General features: G+C 33.0%; 2 protein-coding genes across 16 annotated transcripts; both read right to left on the reverse strand.

The window, feature by feature from the left end:
- Positions 1-2,558: 2,558 nt before the first annotated feature.
- On the reverse strand, positions 2,559-8,070 carry LOC128215965 (uncharacterized). Its single transcript, XM_052922564.1, has 4 exons — positions 7,672-8,070; positions 4,190-4,384; positions 3,209-3,393; positions 2,559-2,616 (listed from the first exon to the last, which is right to left on the reverse strand). Exons 1-4 carry the CDS (start codon positions 8,068-8,070, stop codon positions 2,559-2,561), a joined length of 837 nt encoding a protein of 278 aa, XP_052778524.1.
- A 6,379-nt stretch (positions 8,071-14,449) lies between these two features.
- LOC128216863 (mucin-2-like) lies at positions 14,450-24,734 on the reverse strand. 15 transcript variants are annotated; one of them, XM_052923553.1, is made up of 14 exons: positions 23,805-24,734; positions 22,770-22,847; positions 22,419-22,496; positions 22,068-22,139; positions 21,717-21,794; positions 21,366-21,443; positions 21,015-21,092; positions 20,664-20,741; positions 20,313-20,390; positions 19,962-20,039; positions 19,611-19,688; positions 19,260-19,337; positions 18,909-18,986; positions 14,450-15,692 (listed from the first exon to the last, which is right to left on the reverse strand). In XM_052923553.1, the coding sequence occupies exons 1-14, from the start codon at positions 24,424-24,426 to the stop codon at positions 15,628-15,630; spliced, it is 1,617 nt and encodes a 538-aa protein (XP_052779513.1). In that variant the 5' UTR covers positions 24,427-24,734; the 3' UTR covers positions 14,450-15,627. The 15 variants fall into 15 exon arrangements, with proteins under 15 accessions (XP_052779513.1, XP_052779514.1, XP_052779512.1 ...); XM_052923554.1 differs by having other exon boundaries at positions 21,717-21,788; positions 22,068-22,145; XM_052923552.1 differs by having other exon boundaries at positions 22,068-22,145.
- Between the last annotated feature and the right edge of the window lie 42 nt (positions 24,735-24,776).

Consider the following 24,776-nt stretch of genomic DNA (forward strand, 5'->3'; position numbering starts at 1 on the left):
CAGTGAACTGGTGTTTCATTGACCACTCCGAGGCGATAATCCCATCATTGAACGGGTTAAGCAATTTTGATGAGGCTATGGTTTGTTTGTGGTGCTTGTATTTGTGTGTGTGGTTTAAGTTTGTTTAATGTGTTTGTATTTGTGTATGCGGTTTAAGTTTGTTTAATGTGTTTGTATTTGTGTATGTGATGTTTATTTGTTGGCATTTGCCTTGTGTCCATAAAACAGGGTATATTTTTGAGTACTGGGCTTGTCCCTGTAGTTTTCATTGTGTTATAGTATATAAACATTCTTATTCATTTTCAAAGTCGTTTCCTTTTATGTTATTTATAACTAAATTAACGTTTGCATACTTGAACGTGGTCTGTACTACATAGGTATATTTTATTTTAAGTTCATTATACAATGTACATTTAAGAAGAAAGTGATACTCATATTCCAATATGTTACAAATAGTGCGTATACACCTCTTTGGTGTGTTAGGATGCTGTTCTTCAATATCGTTTTTTCAGCATGCTATAAACCTTCTTAAGTACACGCTATTATCGGTATAAAATTCTTTTACCCGAAATATCTAATAATACTCATTTATCAAATTGTTTTAGAATTGAGCCTACCTAACTCACAGTAGTAAAAATAGTTTGTGTTGTCTTTTTGACGCTCAGAAATACAAGAATCGATTTCCTGCCGCGTATTATCATTTGTACCTTAAAGATACATATTGCAATTTATCAAGTGCTTCTTTGCTTAATAGGCTTTGCATGAATGTATCGTTTTTGTAACTACTCCACACGTATTTACCCTTAACAGAGCATCATGTAAGATAACTATCATTATAAACTTCTAAAAATCTAGATTTGCTTAACGACAATGAAAATTTAACAGCACAGTTTTCTGACATCGAATTTGGTTAATCAAATGAAAAACTGGAAACACGCTTAAATACATTCCGTGTAGTCAAAACTACAACACTTGATTCTCGACTTCCAACATTTATCAAACTACCCCTTTACCTTTAACAATAATCGACCATTTAAAATGGGTTATCCTGTTTGTTTACACAAATCTGATAACATTTATCCGTACCTTTATCATTCGAACATCGCACTATCGGTGCATCCGGTAACAAATCACGCGTGATCACAAAAAAATCGTCGGTAACAACATCTGCATTATCTGACGGATGTATATTTAAGTATCCACAAAGCACAAAATAAAACGAGTAACTATTGTTCAGTTCAATATCTGAAGACTGTGACTGCTGCTTTTATCTTGCACAGCATATGATAAACATTAAAACACATCTTTATCCACAAAACGAACCTCAACTTCGTATGCCTAAAATAAAATATCACCTTATTTATGTCAAACAGACTTTTGAATAGCGCACATTGTCATACAACAAAGGCAAATGAAAAATGAAAAAAATGATATATAAAAAATATCAATCTCATATATTAATGACAGTACATCTACGGATAAGTTCCTTAATTATGTCATTAGTTTGTAAAAATTTACGAGCATGACTCAGAATGTCCTCCCATAAATTAACTATTGAACTAGCTAGGTCGATAAAATTCAAATATTTATTGTATGAAGGCCTCCGGCCCATATACAGATATGCATACATAAATACATATAAATAACGTGGAGTTGACCAAGCATAGAATTCACAAAATATTAGTTGTTAATATGGCATCATACATGTCAATCAACTATTGATACACTGTCTTTAATTTTGTCTGCATAATACAAATACATAGCTAATTTTTGCAAAATTTCTTCATTTTTTGTAGCTATTAATAGAAAGAACTTGTGAAGACTAGGGTAAACATAATACTCATATTCATCCTCAACAACATTTTTACAATATAAACAAAATCTATGGTCCCTATCAATTCCGGTATGCCTGCCTGTTTCGATAGCGATGCGATGAACATCTAAAATTTGCTAAACATTTACGAAATTTATCAACTGTAACACAGATCACATATAATTCTGCTTTTAAACACGATTTTATATACATGTAAAACCATATTCTTGGACAAGAAAGGAAATATACATCGTGAAATTTAAAAGATATTAAAGATGAATGTTATTTTGTTTTAGTTTGTCACAACGACAAACGACAGGGTTACATTCATGGATATTATGATAAGAATCCAAATATGACAATTTTTGTATTAAAACTTTAAGTTTTGAATTCGACTTGTAATATCTATCGAACTCTCTTTAAACTGGTGACATGATTAACGAGTTTAAATTTGCTTAAAATAGACTTCATTCAAATATTCAAATACTATTATGCATTGCCCACACTGAACCTAAAACATGTTATCTTATTTGCCTCTATAGCAACTTTGATCACGATGAATAAATTTCGCTAATATGTTCTTCGAAGTTTTTCTTTTGTGCCAGCTTTTTCGCTCAGGATGCTTGTTAAAGCTGGTCGTTGAGTCACTGATTTCAAATCCGTTTTTACAGATTTGATGCCATTATTAATTTCATTGACTTCATTCCTTAAACAAGTAATTTCATTCTTGAGATCCGCTACTGTTTCAGTTCCAGGCCACATCGGAATTGAAAGTGTACTTGCTCCAGTTGCTCCGCTTGAAACTGTAGAAACAGACTATAATGTATAAAATATCATTGAAAACTTTTTAAGCAATTAAATATGTGATAGCATATAATATAATGTATGTCTTAGACCATAATTATCTGGTAACTACAGACTTACGTGTTCCGTATCTTTTAATCTTTGGTAAAAGTCCACAGAGCATGTCGGCTGTATTTTCCGAAGACAATTTCACCCAATGGACGAGCAGCAGTGAGCATGTATCCTCTGTAAGGATAGACTGGAGCATTTCTGAATCAAACTCTGCTTTGTCTGTCAAGTTTAGAATGGACCGCAGGCGCCCGACTGTGTAAGGCGAGTCTAAAACATGTAAGCTTAGCATTGTTTTCTTTTTAACCGGACCATGGCATAAAAGGTTTGATTTATCGCTGTGATAAAACTGATGCAGAACTGATATTACGATCAAGCGCGATATAAAAAGAACCTCTAATTGGTGACAATTTTTGAGTATTGCAAACATTTCAAAAACACATTATTTACTGTCACAGACGTTTGTATAACTCGTTCGCTTAAACAATTAAAATATTACCTTGACCTTGGCAATACTTTTTAATTATTCGAATCACTCCAAACTGTGCATTTTTGGGAAGGCTTCTAAATGCATCGTGGCTAGCTGGAATTTCTTCCATCATCCTAATTTCTTCAATACAACGAAGCATAACTCTTTCGTCAGTGAGGCTTATTGTGTAGTTAAGTTTAACATGGGCAGACTCAGATTGCATTTCCTTTTTTAATGATTTTAATTCTTCTGTCATCTCCTAAAAGAGAAATACAGTACTTATATTACAATAGATTAAAACATGAATGTTTTAGATACGATCGCACGAATTTGCTAATTAGTAAAGAATCGAATTTGTAAGAAGAACGTGCACCGTAGAGATACCATCGCTGGCTCATTTATAACATTTTCAATAGTGATATCTATGTTTTGGTTTCTATGAATAAGCAATAGCAACCAAGGAATAGGCTGATTCACTCTGTTGTCACCCTCTGCCGACCGGTTTCCCTCTGACGTAATGAAACTTATAATACGCTTCAAAATATGCCCTGCTAACCTATATTAGTTTGGTAAAGTCTAACGTTAAGAGAGATCATGTGAAAATATTATGCAGATGAAAATATTTTGAACACGCTGTTTTGATATTGAAAAATCGGTCAATTCACTTCTGATTTTAGTTGAAATTAAGAACAATATCACATACTGCCATATATTTATCTGTAACGTATTCTCCGTCATTTGTTTTACATAAATGCATATGTTATTAGTAAGTTATATCCTTTTAATTACAATCGTTCGCCAGACAATAAACGTTAGCACACATGCCAATGACTCAATAAAATGAAAAGGTTGTTTGTACATCAAATACCTTCAGCTGTATTATATTTTCAAGAATCATGAAAGCATACTAAATTATCTCGAAGGACCTTTACAATTTGGACGGCTTTTCACAGCCAACACAAAGCAATTAAAGAAAAGAAAGAACATTCTGAGTACACACACAGAAGAACCTTTATCAATGTATCGAGTAAGGCGATATTGTGATACATATTTACATTCATCGTTGACTGAAGTTCATCAAGGTGCTCCATCTTCGTTTTAAGGTTTTCAAAGTACCCGAACAAAACCGTCTCGCATTCATTACTGACATCGTAAATAGAATTGTTATCGCCACACTGGTAATTCTTTGTGTAAATGTTGACGCGTCCCTCTTCAAAGGATTCAAGCTTTTCTTGATAGAGAGTTACAACCTGTTTGAATAGAAATGGCAAAGAGACATGCTTTTAATTTTGACCTTATCGCTATAAGCTTATAGATATATTTTTTAACAAAGTGCGATAACTTTTCCTATGCAAATAAACCAAATTGTATTATAAACTTGTCTAAAATAAGATTACCAGATTGTTTTTCAAATTGTTTAGATCTTAGAATAAACTTAACTTATATGAGAGAGCGGACAAAGTGAGTTTGGTCAATAAACCATTAAATGGCTTTATCTCGAACGTTACTTGAAGCAATATTGATGTTTATCGAACTTGTCTGAGACGTCGTGCAAATATAGACAAAGTCTGTAAAGATTGCATTAGAACTATTCAGTTAAAAAGCGAGCAAAGTCAATATGGTCAAATATAGCAAATTAAAAGGTCATAACTCGGGTGTGAATGAATAGATCTTACTGATTATATATTATACATCCACCGATATCATGCCAACACAGATTTTAAAACGTATGCTACTATATAGTCACAAAATTGCTGATTTTTAGGTTTTATAATGTAGTTTTGGCCGGCGCGTGCTCGACATCGTTTTTTCCATTATCAGTGTGGACATACCACGTGCTTTGTGACGTCACATTTGGATATTGCAGGAAGAAAAATACATCTCAATTCAGATATCATTATTGCTGTAAGTTTGTAATTTTCATATAAATTTTTACAAAACATGGCGCAGGCTAATGCAAAAATGTACAATATACTCGGTTACTGTGCGATGAGTTGAGCGATTTATATTTTTTTCAAAAATCGTTGATTAATGCTCAGAATATATAAAATATTGTTTGTTATAGCGAAAAACAAATTAAGTTTCTGGTCAAAAAATATGTTTATACACATTCACCATGTTTGCCTTTAAACGGAAGTCTCGGAATACATAGTCTATCCACAGGGTATACTTATACCTAGTGTTGTGCCGATGATCGATTAAAATCGACAATTGATCGGAAAGGCCTACTTCGGCGACAATCGATAGGGAAATTTGAACAATCGATTATAGAAAAAGGGACGTAACCGCTACCTACTATTTTTTTCTGGTTTATGCTAGTGAATGTAGAAATGTTAAGGTGTTACTGTGTTACGTTATCTACTCCTATTCTTATAAAGTCAGTAAGTCACTGCTAAAGTATTACTTCTCAACTTCTCATTTTTGTGGTTTAAAAGTGATTTTTAAAACATGTAACCGTTTACTTTTTACCATGTAAGAATGTAGATTTCTTAGTTTTCTAAAATAAAGTGTTCTTGTAAAATATATAGACTATTAAACTGCTTTTTGTACTTGTTACTGACTGATTATTAAAAAGAAATTGTACGACAAAATTAGAGTATGTGGTTCATAATAGTAACTTGTAAACACTAAAATACTCGTATAGTCGCATATTGAATAAATAATGTAATTTATACAAATGAATGTACCAACAATATTGCAAGGGAACATTGGTGCTAAAACGAATGCATGAACTGTATCTGTATGTTTTAATATTATGACCAAAGATAATTAAATAATATTAAATCGATTGATAACTGATCATTGATCGGTTTAATAAACCGATTATCGATAGTTATTTTTCTCTCCGATTACCAACACTTATACCCACAAATGAGTTTCATATAATATAGACACATGTAATGTTTGTGCTTTGTTATTACGAAAAGCAAAGTATATTTGGTTATAGCGAAAAGCAGTTTTTGGAGGTACAATGTTCAACCTCTCTTCAACTTGCCATGAGCCCGATTTTGTTATGTTTTCCAATAAATGTTTAAAAAAGACAATAAATATGAACATCGGTTGTGTTTAACAGCAATTAAAAGATTTGCATTTACGATGTGATAACCCGAATGCTTTTACGCAGACAATCGTTGATATCCGTAAATAGTTTAGGATCCACCAGTCATTTAATATTCATCTATTTACACACGGTAACAATCTTGTTTTCAGTAATTGATATCTTCCTTAAATGCATTATTTTGTGAGTAGTTGAAGGCTTATCACTCACACTCTATGTTTGTAATATTGATTATAAATACGAGTATCACTTTAGGCAGTTTTTTACAATGTTAATGGTAAAAACGATTTACGACGCATTACCTCCATTTTTGTAAAACAAGAACAGACGATGAACATGCAACGTGTTGTTGGGATAAGTTTCCTGATAAATAAATTGAGTGACATGCAGAGCAGTCTAAATGTGATTTATATTTGTAATATATATGTGTGTTTTAGTTGCTTTGAAACATAACCGATGCTCATACATATTGTCTTTGCAAACACTTATTGAGAACATGATTTAATTGGGTTCATGTCAAAAAGGATAGAGGTTGGCCATTGTACGCCCCCAAAACTGCTTTTCACTATTACCAAATATGTGTTGCTTTTCGTAATAACAAATCATAAACAATACATATATATATATATATATATATATATATATATATATATATATATATATATATATATATATATATATATATATATATATATATATATATATATATATATATATATATGTAATGTTTATGATTTGTTATTATTTATATATATATTATATGAGCCTCATTTATAGGTATGTACATACCTGGTGGATAGGATATGCATTCCGAGACTTCCGTTTTAAAGGTGAATACCTTAAACGTATTTTGCTTTTCGCTATAACAAACAATATTTTATACATTCTGAGCATTTGCCTTTGATTTTGGAAAAAAAAAAATGAATTGCTCAACATATCGTACAGTAATCGAGAATAGAGTCAATTTTCCCCCTTAGCCTGTGCTGTGTTGTGTAAACAATTATATGAAAATAACGAACTTACAGCGATTATCATATTTGAATCGAGATGTATTTTGCTTTCTGTAATTACCAAATGTGACGTCACAAACCACGTGGTATGTCCATACTGATAATGGGCGAGTGTAAAAAGCACGTAATTATGACTCCGCCGATAAAAGTAAACTAAAAAGAAATTGATAAAATAGCTAAAGAATTCTGTGGAAAGTGCAGTTAGCTTTGAATAGCTCAAAAGTACAGAAACATATAAAAAAGTTCTCCCTTATTTTACTCAAAGTTAACCCAAATCCGGATTGGCGTATTCGGACCTCAAGCCATTATGGACATATCTGAGAGTTTATCTTAAAACGGCGAGATGCAGTCAATCGTTTACTTTTAGGTAGCGGTTGAACCAAACATGCTAATTTACAGACTACACCGGCTTTGAAATGTCCATGAAATTCATACACCTAATATTAAAATAGAAATAACATGTACATACACTTTTCAGTCTTGTTATTTCTTCTTGGAGTTCTTTGATTATCGCCCGTTCATGCTGAAGTTGGTCATCAACTATGCCACTCTTCTTTTTGGTTTTTTCTATAACCCATTTTTTCACGTCTTTTAATCGATTTTTTGAAGAGCCAAATCTTCTTGATCGCCGAAGACCTGTTGCCACGTTCAAGTCGACCTCTGCGAATTGTTCATTGGCATCGTTTTGTCTCGTTTTGTAGGATTCAGATGAAATCGTCCTTGTACGACCATGCACAACCGGTGAGGACTGACGAAAAACACCATGGCCGGACAAATCACTAAATGAACTTTTGGTAGAAATTGTGCGAAAAGAGCTGTTAACAGCTTCTGCATCTGTTTCAATGTCCGACTGATCGATGGAATCCATGCCACAGGTGTTTTAATATTGAAATAAAGCGTAATATATATGGCGCGAAGTGGAAGATTTGATTGTATATGTTTGTATATCAGTAATGTACTTCGATAACATCATCCCTCTTTAGATAACAAGTTTCATGTGATTGATATCTAGTAAACATTAGATAGGCAACTGTTTTATATTAAACATTCGGATACGAAACCCATCAGTTACATCAAACAAGTGACTTCTTGGCAGTTTCCATATAAGTTTTGAAATGTATCGCGTATTTATGTTATTCTGCAGATTTTGGATTTTACCTATTAACTATGTAACATTTCATATAATATAACATATATATAATACACGGGTGTCATCTGATCAGTGAACGCTGGACTTTCTAAGATCTGAGCATATTTTATATCTTTACAAACATATACACACTTTAAATAACATGTATGCACTCGTTCAATGAAACATGGTAGTATGACCTTTTGTTATATTGAATATTGAACAGTTTAATATTCAGCAGATATTTCAATAACGCTGGTTACATAAACGACATGTGACTAAGGCATTCCCTTAATACGAATCTAAATTTAAAAGCCCTAAATACATTTTTTTCAAACATTTAAGTATTGCGTCAAATATCAGAAAATAACATGTATAACATAAATAGCATTTAAGGGAGGCTAAAGGGTCTGGCCTGTCTTAAGGCTTTAAAGCCAACCAAACACCAAACAAGTGACACAGCGCTACAAGACAACATATATAAACAAATTGTTGTCTTAGTTAAACGTTGGGGTATTGTGCAAATCTGTTTTCGCGTTGAGTTTATACAGGAACTGCTATAAGACGCACACACATTTCCAAAACAAGTTTTAAAATAGGAACGTATAATAATTATGTTTTTGTACTCGAAGACATCGCAATCCAAAGAAAGAAACTTTTAATATCACATAACATTTTCCGTGCTTACAATAAGGTGGTGGTGTCATTTCTAGACCAATATATAAAGTTACTCAACATGTTATTGTAGTTTTTTTTTATATAACTATTCTATTTGAACGTCGTCTAGGTCATTGTTTCATTTTTTTCTATTTCAGGCCTAAATTAAATATCAAATGCTTCTCCTCCTATGAAAACCGGCTCGTCGAAAAAATTCCATTACTCGGAAGTATGACGATATCTGTTTTCATTTCATCTTTTCATTTTTTTTATAAAGTTGACTATTGGATTTGTTTCTGTAGTTTTTCATATATTTTTTTTAAGATTCGACACTTTAATATGCAAATATGTTTGATTCCACTTGGTTGCCGTACAAATAGTCTGTAACATTGTTTTGCTCAAAGTCAACATACAAACAATTCCAAAAGTGAAAATATTGCATCTCTTGTACTGTAAATACAATAATACATAACAGTTGACGTGTTTTTTTTGTTTTTGTTTTCAAAAATCAGAATACGGAGCCAATTTGTTTTTGTCTTAAACATATACACATAGTTTATCATATTCATACTTGGACAATCGTATATGATAGGCAACATATGTTGCATCAAATGCCAAGATAGACACGCAATGCCAAACCTCATTTTCCCGCGCTTATTACAATTTACGTTTTAATGTTAAAACATGTAAATATACATTGTAATACTGGTAATATGTTACCTAACGACAAGGATTCGATGAAAAAGGGACGTTTTGATGCATAGTTAAGTTTGCTATGTTAGGCCAATTATTACGAAGAGCTCATACATGAATGGATAATATCCAATAATTATACTCTTAAATGACTAAACGAAAGTTAAATATCTTGATTTTGAATTTCAAGTTTCTTTCATGCTTTTCAATGAAGTATGGAGTTTTATCAATTACGTATTATCAGTTTTCATTGCAAATTAAGGGACGAAAATACCAACTTTTAGAACTACAATTACATTCATTGTAGTAACTTCCCCTTGATCAAATCTAAACACACCACTTTTAACCAGAAAATGTTGCCCAAAATAATAATTAAATTAAAAAAAATAGGTTGCTTACCTTTTAATAAAGATATTTATTGAAGTAAACAGCTCACCGTTTATTAGAAAAATGGTTATTTGTTTTTCAAAAGCCTTATTTCTATTTTATTCGTGATCATAGAAAAAAATATTTTCACTCGTGGCTTCACCATTCTTGATGATATAGTTTGGGCTAGGACACTTATGAAATTAACTACAATAAAACACTGAAATCAAGAAATATCTATTCAAGAATGTTATAACAGATAAGCATTGTTAGCAGTTTATTTCCTCTTTCTTTTCAAAATAACTTCCAATTAAGCATTGACCTATACATTCTGCATTTTCTATTCTGAAAGAAATATATAGCTGGGTTATTAGTACTTCCTTCTGATCCGGAGGGTTGTATTCGACACGAATGGATTCTTGCAGGCTCGGATTTTAAAATCAAAACCTTAGGAAATCCACGAGCGTCGAATGGAACATTACAAATCAAAGCGCAGTACTAATGACCCTTTTTATTATAATATAAAGACGACGTACACTATACATTACTGGTTTAAATCACATAATGGACATATTCTTCCATAGTGCTTGCCATTTTTATCAACACTGTTTTGTTTTATGACGTATTAAAACAAAACATCACGCTCAGGTTATGTGCATTTTGCAGTTTTTTTAAGTAAATATATAGACCTTTAAACGGACTGTTGTAAATATCTATCTGTGGTTTTAATACTAATGATTATTTCATTTTTTCAAAAGCTGGTTAGTAGCAATAATTTGCATTGCCATGTATAATCTTAGCTTCATGGTATGTGCTTTAGAAAGCTTTAAACGGTTGGTTGGATGTGGAATGGGGAGGGCTCATAAACCACAAAAGCAGGAAGATAAGCACTGATTGGGCAAATTGGGGAGCTGGTATGTACCGAACTGCTTTGCACCCCTCATTAATTTCACTCTACATTCCAAAAAGATTGTGAATAGTCCTGAGATTTAACTGGAGACTGATGTACTCAAGTTGCAAGTTGCGTGCTAAATCAATTCAGCTAACTGACCTGTAAAACTTATATATTCTGGCCTGTACGGAACATTCACCGCAGGAAACTGGAAGTTCGTCCTCAAGTTTTAGAACACCGGTGCTAACACTAACAGAATTGTCACATCGACAATTGTAAGCAAAACAGTTAGATGAACAATAAAAGAGTTATATTTTGTTAATTATTATAAATCAACTGAAAATCGCCAAATAAACACGATATGTTACAAAATTGGTTTGACGGCTGGTCAATTATCACTCAAACCAATACAAACATTTTCAACTCTGAGAAATCAGTGGGTCATGATTTTCAGAAAAAAAAAATCGAATTTAAGAGAAATTTTATATAACTGTTGAAAGTGCTCTTTATTATGGGGTCATGGTCTTTATCCTGGTATTAAGCAAGTTATCTTCAAATAAACTACCTGAACCGAGACCTTTTGTTTACATTTTTTTGCCGTGCATTTTACCAATAAGTCGCGTGGGTTCTTTACCGTGAATACGGCAATATGAAAAGTTGATAGGCTTATGATAAATTAAATTATTGAATTAATATTTGGTCGCGTTGAATAAATTTATTTGTTATAAATATAAGTAATAATAATCAACTTTCTGAACATATCAGTGGTATCTTGAATTTATTCTGATAACATTAACAAATCGTATGCTATATTAAATAACGATATGCGCTGATATAAATCAAGCCATACCCAAGTATGTTCACGACTCGCAACACTGGATCTAAGATGAGTAAGCTTATTTGTGAATTTATATAATAAACGCTCTCCACTTCCGGGTGTTTCAAAGATCAAGGGTAACATAAATTATTAACGAACATCAATAGTACAGTTTATATACCTTATATATACAAGAATATACATGTAAAAAGGAAATGTTAAGTCAAGAAGTGTAATAACATAGGCCGACGGCGGTTACGTCTCTTCTATTTTTATTTAATAAAAACTAGATGTCTGCCTTGATTTCTTTAAAATCAAATCAAATCTACACCAAAATAAACTACTCTCGTAAAAAGGTAGAAGGCACATTTCCCGGTTTCTCGTTACTTTTAGAATGTCTCGTAAATATTGTTACAACTTACGAGCAATATAAGTCCCTCGGACGTCTCATGATAAAGATGTTCATTAACCTTTTTTTCAAAAATCAAGACAAACATGTTTTCATTAAACAATAACGGGGAAAAAGTTACTTTCGACTCCGAAATAACCACGTATATCTGCATACTCTCCTCGATTATACTCGCTGCATGCTATTGCAGACTTAAATTTTGAGTGTTAGAGGACATTTAAATGTTTGATATTATTCTGGAAACATACAGTTCTATTAAATGGTATATTGGGGTACATATTCAACATCTTTAGTGTTCGTCAAGTAATTTATACACTTACCAATAGTTGGAGAACTAAAGAAATAGGGTTGTTACTATCTGAGTATAATGACTGTGTTGTTCTGCTAAAACTTCAATAAACTCCCAGTCATTCAAATACCAAAATCGTTCGATACATACTTTACCAGTTGTTGCTCGTTTTTGCAACTGACATTTTAAGGCAACATTTTATATGAGCGGTGTGTGGATCGGACACATAGCAAAACTGCTCACTAGATACGTTTTGAACTGAAAATTCAGAGTACCTGTGACAAAAAGTAGCATTGGGAGCTCAGAAAAAAATAAAATAAGTGTCGAAATATAACGAATGGGTTTTGATAAAAAAGTAAAGAAATATGACAGAGCATGAAACGTTACGAAGAATTTAATTAATTGATCATCATCATCATCATCATCATCATCATCATCATCATCATCATCATCATCATCATCGCCATCATCATCGCCATCATCATCATCATCATCGCCATCATCATCATCATCATCATCATCATCATCATCATCATCATCATCATCATCATCATCATCATCATCATCATCATCATCATCATCATCATCGCCATCATCATCGCCATCATCATCATCATCATCATCATCGCCATCATCATCATCATCATCGCCATTATCATCATCATCATCGTCATCATCATCATCATCATCATCATCATCATCATCATCATCATCATCATCATCATCATCATCATCATCAACATCATCATCATCATCATCATCATCGTCGTCGTCGTCGTCGACGACGTCCTGACCATTTAGTCACTACTAAAAATTCGTCGATATAACATAACTTGCTTTTTTTCCATGAGTTATATTTTCGCTACATTTCCTAATCGGGTTTTACTTTTTATGCACTATTCCGGATGTGCCGCTGAAGCACAATAATTGCTCTTCGCGTCGCCAACCATCTGGGCCATTGCACACCTCATAGGCCGTCTAGATCTCTTAAAATTGAATTGTTTTTACATACTTTGTATTTTGCAATTATATATATCTGTATGCAGTATGGTTAAGTCAACCAACCATATTCAGAAAATAAATATTCAGTTATTATAATAGTTTGTTCCTTTTTCCTATTAACAAACAAGGCGCACTGGAAATGTTTCATTATTGTAAATAATTAATAAAGGACATTTTTGTCCAGCAAATGAAAACATTTGTATTTTAATATAATAAATTATGTCATACTAGCAATGTGAACTATTTTGTAATATGCTAATATGTTCGGAAATAAATAAGTACAGCTCAAAAGGGCGTCTCGAACAATTCAGCTTAATATTCGTGCACAAACCATGAGGATACAGTCAATATTGAATGTTAATACAAATGTTACTATATATAGTTATATATAAGTAATACATTTATGCAGTGTTTTCGCGATTATTTGCATGATTCGGCGATTATCTGTTTATCGATTATCATTTTGCGAAATTGGCGACAGTAATTGGCGACTGTATATAATGTATTATGTAACAAATCATAATAAAATGATCTGCTTCAACAGATTAAAAACGAAAATCGTAAAGAGAGGCAAACGCGAACCCAGTTTAGGAAAATATGCTCCAGGCCTTTATCGGGCCAGATATCGAGCGCAGTCACATAGCCACTGTTGGCGTCAGTATTAGTTTTTCGGGTTAGCCTTAATCAATCGGGGTCAATTTCCCTATATCCGGAATACATGGCAAAGACTTACTAAATGTGACCATTTTAAGAACCTTAATAAAGTCTTACGTTCAAATCGCAATGGCACTTCGGGCATGGTTGAAAACGGGTCCACCTGCGACCCGGGCTCCGAGAATATCCTTGTATTGCGCATACCCGGGTATAAATAGTTCATTAAAGAAAAAAATCGAGTACCAACACTAACCAGACATATCTTGTAAACCTGGAGACGTTTGAGCACGTGTTTTTGTCATTTGGTTCATAAAAAACACAAGGATTGATTTGGTTTATTATTTATTTGATGCAATATATTAACAAAACAATAATAGTAAGATATACAGTTAGTTGGGTATTTACACTGTATACCGCTGTATACTACGACCTACATAATATAATAGAGTATGTACATAACGTGGCAATTGAAAAGGTAAATAAAGGTTCTATATTTCGTTGGTTCTTGAATTCGTGGATCATCCAACTCACGAAAACCACGAACATTAATGTCCAGCGAACATTAATGATTTCACAGTATGCGGAATCAAGTTATTGACAAGTACTGAAATTAAGATAAATTAAGATTTAAGATAGCAAAGTCATGTTTATATTGGAAGCTGTTTATTAATTGTTGATATATAGCCACATGTATACAGGTCAAACTTGACAAATGGGGCATTTTTTATGATTGGACAGATAGAGGTTCGCACGAGGGCAAATATTGAGTTGTCTGATACTTAACTACATCTAGTTTTTCCGATGTGTAAAAAACTTAAAAACTGAACAATTTCCAAGCACTCTCTTAGTGTAATTGTGACCAAGGTAGAGTCAAAGTTATTTCCTAACCCCAGATTATACACTCCGCAGCATTTGTACTCAACACAGAGAATGTTATCATTGGGTTAAAGTCGTATTCAAAACACACAAAAGTTATGTTAGGTATTGCAGGTTCACTTCACCGTAGCTGAGCAGTTGCACACTGACAGATATGCACTTCATTGTAAATAGCATGTTTAACGAACTCGTGTTTTAATTCAAAATATAACATCAGCAAGAATAGCAGAAATAAATGTCGTCAAAATAAGTCAAGCAACATCAGAAGCAAGTAAATTGAGCAATATATCCCCCATCAACAACATCGTTATTCCCTGTCGTTTGGTCTGAAGACAGGCATCTCAGATTTGAGGCTCGCTGTAAGCTTTCAAGCGCGTCGACGCTTTTGACCTCGCCATTATATATTGTTATATTTAAGAATTACTTTAACCTCCGTATCATCAAAATTATTTCCAAAACCCGGATCGTACATTCCGCTACACTTGTACTCAACACAGAGAATATTATCACCGTCGACAGGACTATGTCGTATTCTAAAACACCCAGTGTTGTGTTTGCTATTGCAGACTCTTTTCCACCATAGCTTGTTACTTTAAGAGAGATGGATTGCTCTGGAGCGAGTAGATATCCTTCGCCAAGGCTTACTTTGAACTTTGCTTTACCGGTATAGCTCGAGATGTCCAATCCACCCAGCTCGAAATCGAACCTGAATTTAAAATGGGATAACATAACTTCATAATTTTAGTTTTCTTCTCTCTTTTTTAGTGTATTCTTGGGGTATCTGTTTTGACTGTTATTACTAGATTATCCCGTTATAACTTTATTTAATGTCTCACATTTTGGTGATTATTGCCTTTGAATACACATGTATTAAATATTTACTGTTTATTTCAGTATGACTTGAAACAGTGATAAATTTTACTTACACGTCTAGCCATATATTATTATTTTGAAAAAAGTGTATATTCAACCTTCAAGTTTATAAGCTGTGCTTAAGTAAAGCATGTCAAAATAGAAATATACAAATTTTGCTGCGAAAAGTACTGGCATATACGTATGCTAGTTATGCAGTTATATTGTACGCTTCGCTGTATAAAAGCTGATAAGAACCAATGAATTAACGAGAACCATTTGTTTTATAAACATCCTTGTCTTATTATATTTTTAGAAGACTGATTATTTTGATTTGTGTCAGTTTTCTGGCTATGGTCGAAATCGCAAAAAACACGCATTTATATTAAGCGACAACACTATGAAATCATAATGTCGTAATGCAAGAAATGTGTAACAACTTTTTAAATATATACACTTTAAACAAACTGTAATGAAAGTCGAAATGAATTACTGCAGGTAAAGTATTATCCGTCACAAGCACAAAAATGAATACTATAAGAATTAAAATAAACGTAAAGGAATTTTGGCAAATGTTTCGAGGGTCACAAACGAACGATAGAAGCGAACACATTAATATACTAGTTTCTTTTTGAGCAAAGAAGGTTTTGTGAAAACAAAATAATGAAGGGACTGAGAATATATCAACATTCGAAGAACTCAACACTCCATTTAAAAATGATGACATTTGTAAAGCGGTGAATTTACCAGGGACAAATAAAGCATGTTCTTTCGAAAATTATTTAAGAGAGGGATAATATATTGGATTGTTTACTGCATTTTAGAAAATCAATTGTTTTTAAGCTAGGTTGAAAGGCATATTTTTACTCATTTTTAAACTACTTGAAATTCAGATCCGTATAATTATCGACGTATGATCTTAACATTGATCTATATGAGAACAACCAATACAAATGCACCTTTATCGCGTTAAATGAAAAAGAAAGTGAATTTCAAAGACCACAAAAAGAAAATGGTTCATACATTTTACATTTATAACGGAGTCCGTCAACTTTGCGCATCTTTGAAAAATGCGCAATAATTGATCTTAACAAATATATCTACATTTTCCGTACAAAATTATGCGAACGTATTTTAGTCCAATTTGCCATTAAAAGGCTATATCTAAACACTTTGCTTCCAAGAACATCTACGGATAAGGAACCGATAATACCCTAAACTGCGAAGGGATGTATTCTCTCGAGACATATATAGACAAAAGAAAACTGTTTTTTTCTTGGATAACTATGCCGCATTTAAAAAAATACAAAGGCTTTTAAAGTTATCGACCACACCAAGTAATCGTTAGGTTTCAACTCGGATATATATTGGGATATGTGTCACTACCAACTTCTATTTGCGCTACGCAGCTTCCTGGAACTCACAGACATCATAAGTCAAGACTCCTGGAGGTTGATTGTAAATTAATCCATTCATATTTACGTATTCAGAAATAATAAAGATACGAACCACTATGATGAATATTAAAAATTATTTAAAACAATCATATGCAAATGTAAATTTCTCTCCAATGGCTTGTTAATTATGTCTATATAAATCAGTCAAGCAATTGCAGTGTGGCTATGCAAGTGTTACGGAAACTTAAGACCACATGCAAAATAAGAATGAAACCGTATCTGATTAAGTCGCACATAAATACATAAAACTCTTATTTGATTAAGCTTAAAGTATACTGTTTATATACAGACTCACAGATATTCGCCAGTACTTTTGAGTATGCATAAGGGCCGAACCCGGCATGCGCTTTTGGCTTTACGCACAGACGGGTACCAGTCACAAAGTAAACATATCCCCGGTTCCCGTTGAAAAAGTTGAAAAGCGCATGCCGGGTCCGGCCGGTGTGCATGGTCAAAATTACTGGCGAAGATTTGTGAGTCGGTAAATAAACAGTATTTTTGGCAGAGTTATCAAAGAAAATTGCGAAAACGCAACTAGTTTGTTCTTGTTCAGCTTTTGCACCTTGAAGATAACTTCCTTCTGAACATGCATGCGACGTATACAGTTGTTTTATCGAAAAAATCCTGTAGATCTGAGCTGGTTTCCATACATATGTCTCAATCCGAAATCTACTAACCTTCAACTTGTGAATGATAAAGAGTGCATGAGATTTTAAAAGATTTAATATGTAAAAATAAACGACCAAAAGTGGATTATTTATTTATTATGTGTATCATAGTGTACTAGAACACATTTTTTTACTATTCTCAGTCCAAGAGATTACCCTAGGGACCAAATCGCTCGAATCAGGTAGCTCGACTGGCCAAAAATGCTGTCCAAATACCAAGTTACTGTGGTTTTAACGTCTGAGTTAATTATGGTCAGACGCAAGCAGGGTGGGTTACGGCGTATACATGATAAGCGAATAGCGTTTGGTAAGCGATCACTTGTAGATGTCTAACATGAAAGTAATTAAACCTCAAGTTTACTAGGGGACCAAGAAGTGACGTCATAAGATGATGTAGCGAATTACACCGACGCATAGAGAGTTTTGGTGACGATTTGCTCCCACGAGAGAGGTATTGTTAGATTGGTAGCTTACGTTTTTGTTAACATGACTTGGTTAACGTAGTCGTAGTCTCCTAGTATGTTAGAATGAGACGGCTTTTTGTCTCAAAGGCAGGCTCCTTGAAGATATCCGAGTTCTTGGAGAAGTTATACAGACGTTTAAGTGTCAAACGCTGTAGAATACTCAAAGATACACGGATTTTGGTCTGATGCAGAGAAGATAAAAAGCTCTGCCTCGCAAGAATTAGAAGCTTTATTTTTAAAAACGCTGAAGCGGATTATTAAAGCAGAAGCTTAGTTTCAGATTATTGGTCAATTAGTTTTGAAATCTTAGACAGACAATACAATTATTTTTTTGTAAAAAATAAATCATACTAATTCGTGTTATCTTCTGTTAAATCAGAATTTAGTGGCGGAATAGGTATATACATTTCTAGCAATTTTCTGATACGTTCTAAACAAAATATCATTGAATGACTCTGATTTATTTAGTTACAAAGTGTACCTTCAGTAATCGCGGTTAGTGAAGGAGGTGTTGTTAATTCAGTTGTTTTCGCTGGTAACTGTCCTGTCGTAACTGAAACTGAAATTGTGCGTTTGATACAGTGAAGATGGCAATACATTTTAACGAATATGAACAAAGAGTAAACAAATACTTTCTTCCAAGCAATGTGTTCGTTTAGCTTTTGTTTTTCAAAGAGATATGGATGAATATAGGAGAAACAGTGAAATTAGATATCGACAAACTCACTGTTTGAAATTGGGTATATACATTTCTAGCAATTTTCTGATACGTTCTATAATTCTAAACAAAATATCATTGAATGACTCTGATTTATTTAGTTACAAAGTGTACCTTCAGTAATCTCGGTTAGTGTAGGAGGTGTTGTTAATTCAGTTGTTTTCGCTGGTAACTGTCCTGCCGTAACTGAAACTGAAATTGTGCGTTTGATACAGTGAAGATAGCAATACATTTTAACGAATATGAACAAAGAGTAAACAAATACTTTCTTCCAAGCAATGTGTTCGTTTAGCTTTTGTTTTTCAAAGAGATATGGATGAATATAGGAGAAACAGTGAAATTAGATATCGACAAACTCACTGTTTGAAATTGGGTATATACATTTCTAGCAATTTTCTGATACGTTCTATAATTCTAAACAAAATATCATTGAATGACTCTGATTTATTTAGTTACAAAGTGTACCTTCAGTAATCTCGGTTAGTGTAGGAGGTGTTGTTAATTCAGTTGTTTTCGCTGGTAACTGTCCTGTCGTAACTGAAACTGAAATTGTGCGTTTGATACAGTGAAGATGGCAATACATTTTAACGAATATGAACAAAGAGTTAACAAATACTTTCTTCCAAGCAATGTTTTCGTTTAGCTTTTGTTTTTCAAAGAGATATGGATGAATATAGGAGAAACAGTGAAATTAGATATCGACAAACACACTGTTTGAAATTGGGTATATACATTTCTATCAATTTTCTGATACGTTCTATAATTCTAAACAAAATATCATTGAATGACTCTGATTTATTAAGTTACAAAGTGTACCTTCAGTAATCTCGGTTAGTGTAGGAGATGTTGTTAATTCAGTTGTTTTCGCTGGTAACTGTCCTGCCGTAACTGAAACTGAAATTGTGCGTTTGATACAGTGAAGATAGCAATACATTTTAACGAATATGAACAAAGAGTAAACAAATACTTTCTTCCAAGCAATGTGTTCGTTTAGCTTTTGTTTTTCAAAGAGATATGGATGAATATAGGAGAAACAGTGAAATTAGATATCGACAAACTCACTGTTTGAAATTGGGTATATACATTTCTAGCAATTTTCTGATACGTTCTATAATTCTAAACAAAATATCATTGAATGACTCTGATTTATTTAGTTACAAAGTGTACCTTCAGTAATCGCGGTTAGTGAAGGAGGTGTTGTTAATTCAGTTGTTTTCGCTGGTAACTGTCCTGTCGTAACTGAAACTGAAATTGTGCGTTTGATACAGTGAAGATGGCAATACATTTTAACGAATATGAACTAAGAGTAAACAAATACTTTCTTCCAAGCAATGTGTTCGTTTAGCTTTTGTTTTTCAAAGAGATATGGATGAATATAGGAGAAACAGTGAAATTAGATATCGACAAACTCACTGTTTGAAATTGGGTATATACATTTCTAGCAATTTTCTGATACGTTCTATAATTCTAAACAAAATATCATTGAATGACTCTGATTTATTTAGTTACAAAGTGTACCTTCAGTAATCTCGGTTAGTGTAGGAGGTGTTGTTAATTCAGTTGTTTTCGCTGGTAACTGTCCTGTCGTAACTGAAACTGAAATTGTGCGTTTGATACAGTGAAGATAGCAATACATTTTAACGAATATGAACAAAGAGTAAACAAATACTTTCTTCCAAGCCATGTGTTCGTTTAGCTTTTGTTTTTCAAAGAGATATGGATGAATATAGGAGAAACAGTGAAATTAGATATCGACAAACTCACTGTTTGAAATTGGGTGTATACATTTCTAGCAATTTTCTGATAAGTTCTCTAATTCTAAACAAAATATCATTGAATGACTCTGATTTATTTAGTTACAAAGTGTACCTTCAGTAATCGCGGTTAGTGTAGGAGGTGTTGTTAATTCAGTTGTTTTCGCTGGTAACTGTCCTGTCGTAACTGAAACTGAAATTGTGCGTTTGATACAGTGAAGATAGCAATACCTTTTAACGAATATGAACAAAGAGTAAACAAATACTTTCTTCCAAGCAATGTGTTCGTTTATCTTTTGTTTTTCAAAGAGATATGGATGAATATAGGAGAAACAGTGAAATTAGATATCGACAAACTCACTGTTTGAAATTGGGTATATACATTTCTATCAATTTTCTGATACGTTCTATAATTCTAAACAAAATATCATTGAATGACTCTGATTTATTTAGTTACAAAGTGTACCTTCAGTAATCTCGGTTAGTGTAGGAGGTGTTGTTAATTCAGTTGTTTTCGCTGGTAACTGTCCTGTCGTAACTGAAACTGAAATTGTGCGTTTGATACAGTGAAGATAGCAATACATTTTAACGAATATGAACAAAGAGTAAACAAATACTTTCTTCCAAGCAATGTGTTCGTTTAGCTTTTGTTTTTCAAAGAGATATGGATGAATATAGGAGAAACAGTGAAATTAGATATCGACAAACTCACTGTTTGAAATTGGGTATATACATTCCTACCAATTTTCTGATACGTTCTATAATTCTAAACAAAATATCATTGAATGACTCTGATTTATTTAATTACAAAGTGTACCCTCAGTAATCGCGGTTAGTGAAGGAGGTGTTGTTAATTCAGTTGTTTTCGCTGGTAACTGTCCTGTCGTAACTGAAACTGAAATTGTGCGTTTGATACAGTGAAGATGGCAATATATTTTAACGAATATGAACAAAGAGTAAACAAATACTTTTTTCCAAGCAATGTGTTCGTTTAGCTTTTGTTTTTCAAAGAGATATGGATGAATATAGGAGAAACAGTGAAATTAGATATCGACAAACTCACTGTTTGAAATTGGGTATATACATTTCTACCAATTTTCTTATACGTTCTATAATTCTAAACAAAATATCATTGAATGACTCTGATTTATTTAGTTACAAAGTGTACCTTCAGTAATCTCGGTTAGTGTAGGAGGTGTTGTTAATTCAGTTGTTTTCGCTGGTAACTGTCCTGTCGTAACTGAAACTGAAATTGTGCGTTTGATACAGTGAAGATGGCAATACATTTTAACGAATATGAACAAAGAGTAAACAAATACTTTCTTCCAAGCAATGTGTTCGTTTAGCTTTTGTTTTTCAAAGAGATATGGATGAATATAGGAGAAACAGTGAAATTAGATATCGACAAACTCACTGTTTGAAATTGGGTATATACATTTCTACCAATTTTCTGATACGTTCTACAATTCTAAACAAAATATCATTGAATGACTCTGACTTATTTAGTTACAAAGTGTACCTTCAGTAATCTCGGTTAGTGTAGGAGGTGTTGTTATTTCAGTTGTTTTCGCTGGTAACTGTCCTGTCGTAAATGAAACTGAAATTGTGCGTTTGATGCAGTGAAGATAGCAATTTATTTTAACGAATATGAACAAAGAGTAAACAAATACTTTCTTCCATGCAATGTGTTCGTTTAGCTTTTGTTTTTCAAAGAGATATGGATGAATATAGGAGAAACAGTGAAATTAGATATCGACAAACTTACTGTTTGAAATTGGGTATATACATTTCTAGCAATTTTCTGATACGTTCTATAATTCTAAACAAAATATCATTGAATGACTCTGATTTATTTAGTTACAAAGTGTACCTTCAGTAATCGCGGTTAGTGAAGGAGGTGTTGTTAATTCAGTTGTTTTCGCTGGTAACTGTCCTGTCGTAACTGAAACTGAAATTGTGCGTTTGATACAGTGAAGATAGCAATACATTTTAACGAATATGAACAAAGAGTAAACAAATATTTTCTTCCAAGCAATGTTTTCGATTAGGTTTTGTTTTTCAAAGAGATATGGATGAATATAGGAGAAACAGTGAAATTAGATATCGACAAACTCACTGTTTGAAATTGGGTGAGTTATTCAGGTTATAATCAACTGATATTTTTCAATAAAGCACTGAACAAATGTATTTGCTTCCCTGACTTTACTATTAAGTGAATAACAACTGATAGGTGCTAAGTTGACTTCGATGTCTTTACGTATTTAGGCAAAAATGATTTTAAAAAGGTAACACAATATAATGTTCAACCATCCCTCTTGCTTTCATCTTTCTTCTCTTAAGTTTTGTCAAATCAAGTGTCAGTATCTAGTAAGATATGAAATTGTATAGACTCAAGTTAAAGAGCACAAACATTGAGTTTTGTTCTTAAATATTGAAAATGAAGTGCCATAAACCCTAATTGAACTCGGAAGATATTATGCCCAAAAAGATTTGATTCCAAGTTTGGTGAAGACTAGACAGATGATATTTAGAGTGTAAAATTTGAATTTGCAAAATTGTATTGCTCAATAGGATGGCTTTTGATCAAACCTAGTCATGATATAATGCTTATAAAGATTCTTGTTCCACTGGTAATGGTTGACTTAGAAACACTTAAGTAAAAGAGCGGACGTCGACGCCGAACATGATTCCTAATGTCTGCCTTTTTACGCAGGCGTCACATCTTCTCAGGAACCTCGAAACATTTGGTATATACCACTTATTTTTAGAATTGTGATACCCATCCGATGTTTTTTTTCGAGGGAAAAAACGAGAAAAAGTATTCGATATATATTACTTTTGCTACTACCCTTTTCTGCAACGTACCATATTATTGCCTTAATTAGTATGTTGAGTTTGTATTTACCTTCATTTGTCGTGTTCGGCGCTAGAAATTGTGTGGCGCTCAAAGTCTTTGTGTTTAAATTTGTGGTTGTCTCTATATCTTTACTTGTGCCGGTGATGCACTCACTTGTGCTTTGTGTTGATATGGTGGATTCTTCTCCCGAGTTTTGTGTTAGCAAAACAATAACAACAACCGATGTTACCGAACACATAACAAAGATGGAGACAAACGCGATCAAGCGTATCTTTGCAGTCAGGAAAGCACCACTCCTTGGTTTCGCTTCATCATTTACAACATGTTTTTTCAGGGCTCCATATATATGTTCCGCTTTGCGATTACCAAGATTTGTGTAGTCATTTTCAGGAACGACAATTCCATCTTTGGAAATATCTCCATACATATGTTCCGTTCCACGATCAGTAAGATCTGTATAGTTATTATCTGGTGCGTTCTTTTCATCTTTGGAAATATCTCCATACATATGTTCTGTTTCACGATTACCAAGATCTGTATAGTCCCTTTCTTGGGAGCTCATTCTATCTAGGGAAATATCTATATACACATGGTCCGTTTCACGAATAGCAAGATCTGTATAGTCCTTTTCTGTGGTGCTCATTCTATCTTTGGAAATGTCTCTGTACATCAGTTCAGTTTCACAATTACTGATCTGTATGATCCATTCAATCTTAGAAAACAAATATGTTCATATACCTACAATTAAGTTCTATTTTACAATAGTCATTCTCAAAAGTCTTTCTTTTATTCTCAGATGCACTTTTAAGCTGATCTTCAGCGGAATGGTCGGCTTGTAGATTACAAATATTCATGTAGATTTTTACTGCTTAAAATCTTCATATCGTTCTCAACGCTGGTATATTAAACATCCTGTTCATCCACGGTGTTAAGATTTAAGCAGAATTGTATTCATTGTATTCATTTAATGTATTTAGTGTCTGCTCATGCTTGAAATAATGTAAAACAGGCCATTCAGAT

This window comes from Mya arenaria, chromosome 14 (genome assembly GCF_026914265.1).
Source record: "Mya arenaria isolate MELC-2E11 chromosome 14, ASM2691426v1".
NCBI classification, from domain to species: domain Eukaryota; kingdom Metazoa; phylum Mollusca; class Bivalvia; order Myida; family Myidae; genus Mya; species Mya arenaria.